This window comes from Anabrus simplex, chromosome 6 (genome assembly GCF_040414725.1).
Source record: "Anabrus simplex isolate iqAnaSimp1 chromosome 6, ASM4041472v1, whole genome shotgun sequence".
Taxonomy (NCBI): Eukaryota; Metazoa; Arthropoda; class Insecta; order Orthoptera; family Tettigoniidae; genus Anabrus; species Anabrus simplex.
Window position 1 is genome coordinate 348,058,872 of NC_090270.1, and position 3,491 is coordinate 348,062,362.

At 46.8% G+C, this 3,491-nt stretch overlaps 1 protein-coding gene and 1 non-coding gene across 2 annotated transcripts; both read left to right on the plus strand.

Annotated features, from left to right (window-relative positions):
* The first annotated feature begins 1,964 nt into the window (after positions 1-1,964).
* LOC137501264 (histone H2B) lies at positions 1,965-2,336 on the plus strand. The gene has a single exon (XM_068228170.1). The coding sequence runs from the start codon at positions 1,965-1,967 to the stop codon at positions 2,334-2,336; it is 372 nt and encodes a 123-aa protein (XP_068084271.1).
* Positions 2,337-2,975: 639 nt separating this feature from the next.
* On the plus strand, positions 2,976-3,094 carry LOC136876626 (5S ribosomal RNA). Its single transcript, XR_010860655.2, has one exon. It is a non-coding gene; the product is annotated as a 5S ribosomal RNA (ribosomal RNA).
* The last annotated feature ends 397 nt before the right edge of the window (positions 3,095-3,491 follow it).

A 3,491-nucleotide genomic window follows, 5' to 3' on the forward strand; every position in this document is an offset into this window, starting at 1 on the left:
TGATAAAGCTGAGGCTTTCGCGGATACTATTGAAAGCCAGTGCGTAACTCACAACTTAGCTGACGATGACGATGACGATGACGAACGACGGACCCGTGAGATACGCAGAAAAGCCTTGGCTTTCGAAAGACAATGGACACCTGACTTTAACGTACCTGACTTCCAGCCTCGCGAGGTTCGCAGGGCTATTAAAAATTTAAACGAGAAGAAGTCTCCCGGTGATGACAGGGTTACAAATAAAGAAATTAAGTCACTGCCATACAGGGCAGTAATTTTCTTAGCTACCATTTTTTCGGCCTGCATAAAACTGGGATACTTCCCTGACGTCTGGAAGACTGGAAAAATGATAGTCTTCCCGAAGCCAGGGAAGGATAAATTATTCCCTCAAAATTATCGTCCGATAACCCTGTTATCACATATCTCCAAGATATTCGAGAGACTTCTTCTCTCACGCCTCAATGGATACCTAAGCACCCGCAACATACTGCGACCTGAGCAGTTTGGGTTCAGGTCCAGGCGCAGTGCCCCCCTTGCGGCGCTGCGCCTGACACAGTATGTCACAAGGTCGTTCAATATGCGCCGTAGCGTGCCAGCAGTATTTTTCGACGTAGAGAAAGCTTTCGACACTGTCTGGCACGATAATTTAATAGTGAAACTTCTGGAACTATATCAAGTTCCTGCATACCTAGTCAAAATTATTCAGTCATATTTGACTAACAGGAAATTTTATATTTCCTGTGAAGGGGAGCAATCTACCCCTCGGGCACTCAGAGCTGGAGTCCCACAGGGTGGAGTGCTGAGCCCCACTCTCTACGGCCTATATGTGAACGATCTTCCCACACGAGACGGAGTAGAGATCCAGCAGTATGCGGATGACATAGCCATTTACATCGGCATGAAACGAAATGACTATGCCGTCCGACGACTGCAACAATGGATCGATTCCTTCTGGGAGTGGTGTCTCCGGAACAAGGTGAAAATAAATGCGGATAAAACACAGGCAATTGTTTTCACCCGGCGCCGGCCTAACCTTGATCGCCTCACTATTAATAACGTCCCCGTGTCTTGGACTAACCAAATTAAATACCTTGGCCTAATATTGGACAGAACTATGTCCTGGAGATACAATATAGAACAGGCCCGGCAGCGTGCCACGGCACGGATGAAAGCACTGAGACCTCTGCTAGGCAATAAATATATCTCTACCACCATCAAGAGAAATATTTACCTAGCATGTATTAGGCCCATCCTGCTGTATGGCTGCGAGGCCTGGGGCTATATTGCCAAGACTCCGCTTTCCAAATTACAAACCTTTCAGAATAAGACACTACGAATGATGACCAGAGCACCATATCTGAAATCTAACAAGAGGATACGGGCTGAGCTTCGTATCCCCACACTTAGATCTCAGATAAATAAAATAGTGAGGATGACCAGGGCTAGGATCCTCTTGAACCTATCAGAGGACCCTGGTATTCTTTTATTAAAACGGATCATGAGGACCAAGAAGCCGCGGACTCGCCTGAAGTACCGTGGCCCTTGGATCACTTATGATCTGTTTTAAAATTCGAACCTGCCAACCCTTTCGGCCTTTTGCAAATTAATACCAATGACCCACTAAATTACGTCAAAATTTTTCCCCTGTTAAGTGCCGTTTGTTAAGAAGGACCCAATTTCCTAATAAATTACTCTCTTGAGCACAAATTAGTAGCGATGAGGGGGTTTCTTCTCTGACGATAGGCCCTTGGTCTATCTGACAGATTGCTTTATCCCCCACCAGTGTAGCGCGAACAGAGACTTCCTGCCTCATCGGCAAACCTTGGAAACAGATGAGTAGGGGGGCATTATTTTCGCCCCGGGGCTCCCATCCACTGGCCATCAACAAAAAAAAAAAAAAAAAAAAAAAAAAAAAAAAGGTGCCCCCAGCCATTCGTTTGGATTCTCAGTAGCTACACGAGACAACCATGCCTCCTAAGACTAGCGGAAAGGCCGCCAAGAAAGCCGGCAAGGCCCAGAAGAACATCTCCAAGGGAGATAAGAAGAAGAAGCGCAAGAGGAAGGAGAGCTACGCCATCTACATCTACAAAGTACTTAAACAGGTACACCCTGATACTGGCATCTCCAGCAAGGCGATGAGCATCATGAACAGCTTCGTCAACGACATCTTCGAGCGTATCGCCGCGGAGGCTTCCCGTCTGGCCCACTACAACAAGCGCTCCACCATCACTAGTCGGGAGATCCAGACTGCCGTCCGTCTCTTGCTGCCCGGAGAGCTGGCCAAGCACGCCGTCAGCGAGGGCACCAAGGCAGTCACCAAATACACCAGCTCCAAGTAAGGAGCTACAGGGAATAACCACCCTTCTTAAGAAACGGCCCTTTTCAGGGCCACCACACCTTTAAAAAAAAGAGCAGTTGTGTTAGCCTCTTACCCTTAAGCAAACCAAAGGCAAGTGAAAAGGGGGACATCACATCAAAGTGGTTAGCATTGTTACTTTAAGGTCAAAAGAAATTGGAAAACCTCATAATAATAATAATAATAATAATAATAATAATAATAATAATAATAATAATAATCGTCGTCGTTAACACCATCATAGCCGGACGGATTATTCAGTCCTTTTGCCGCTTGAAACGACAATCGCACCGCCGTCAACAACAACAACAACAACTACTACTACTACTACTACTACCACGGGGCCCTGGGTCTTTCTTTCTTTCTTTTCTTTCTTGAGGAGATTGGTTGGGATTGAATGTAGGCCCTGGGTCGAGTTGGGGTTAGGTTACGACGAAGTGAGGTTAAAACTACTCGGGTTAGGTTCCGCCGCGCCCCGCCGCGCGCGCTCAGTACCGCCCTCGTACGCTCCTCCATCGCGATCTCCGAGCAAAGTCTCGTCTCGACAACGCGCCCGCCCACCTCCAAAGAATAAATAACCGTTGCCTTCTGTACACATGCATCAATGAAGACTTCCTTTCTCGCCAACGGCCATACCATGTTGAATACACCGGTTCTCGTCCGATCACCGCAGTTAAGCAACATTGGGCGTGGTCAGTACTTGGATGGGTGACCGCTTGGGAACACCACGTGCCGTTGGCTCAATTCCCTTTTTACCTACTATTCTGATCTCTAAATAACCCTTTATCATCAACTTTAGCCTTACGGCTGCACAAATGTCGAAATTGATCGATTTTTGTTACATGTGAAACTAACCAGATGTTCTTAACTTTCCAACATGATTCAAGTTTATTGTAGATACTTAACTTCCTCCGAGGTGCCCGCCTAACCTGACCTGATGATGATGATGATGATGATGATGATGATGATGATGATGATTATGCGAGAGAGAGAGAGAGAGAGAGAGAGAGAGAGAGAGAGTGTGTGTGTGTGTGTGTGTGTGTGTGTGTGTGTGTGTGTGTGTGTGTGTGTGTGCTGTTATTTTTCTTTTAGGTTAGTGCAGCATAGTGTGCCCTGTCTGTAGGCGGCCCCTCACGGA

What these genes read in the sequence shown, in the direction of transcription:
- LOC137501264 (XM_068228170.1), top strand. Translation starts at nt 1,965, where the DNA reads ATGCCTCCTAAGACTAGCGGAAAGGCCGCCAAGAAAGCCGGCAAGGCC.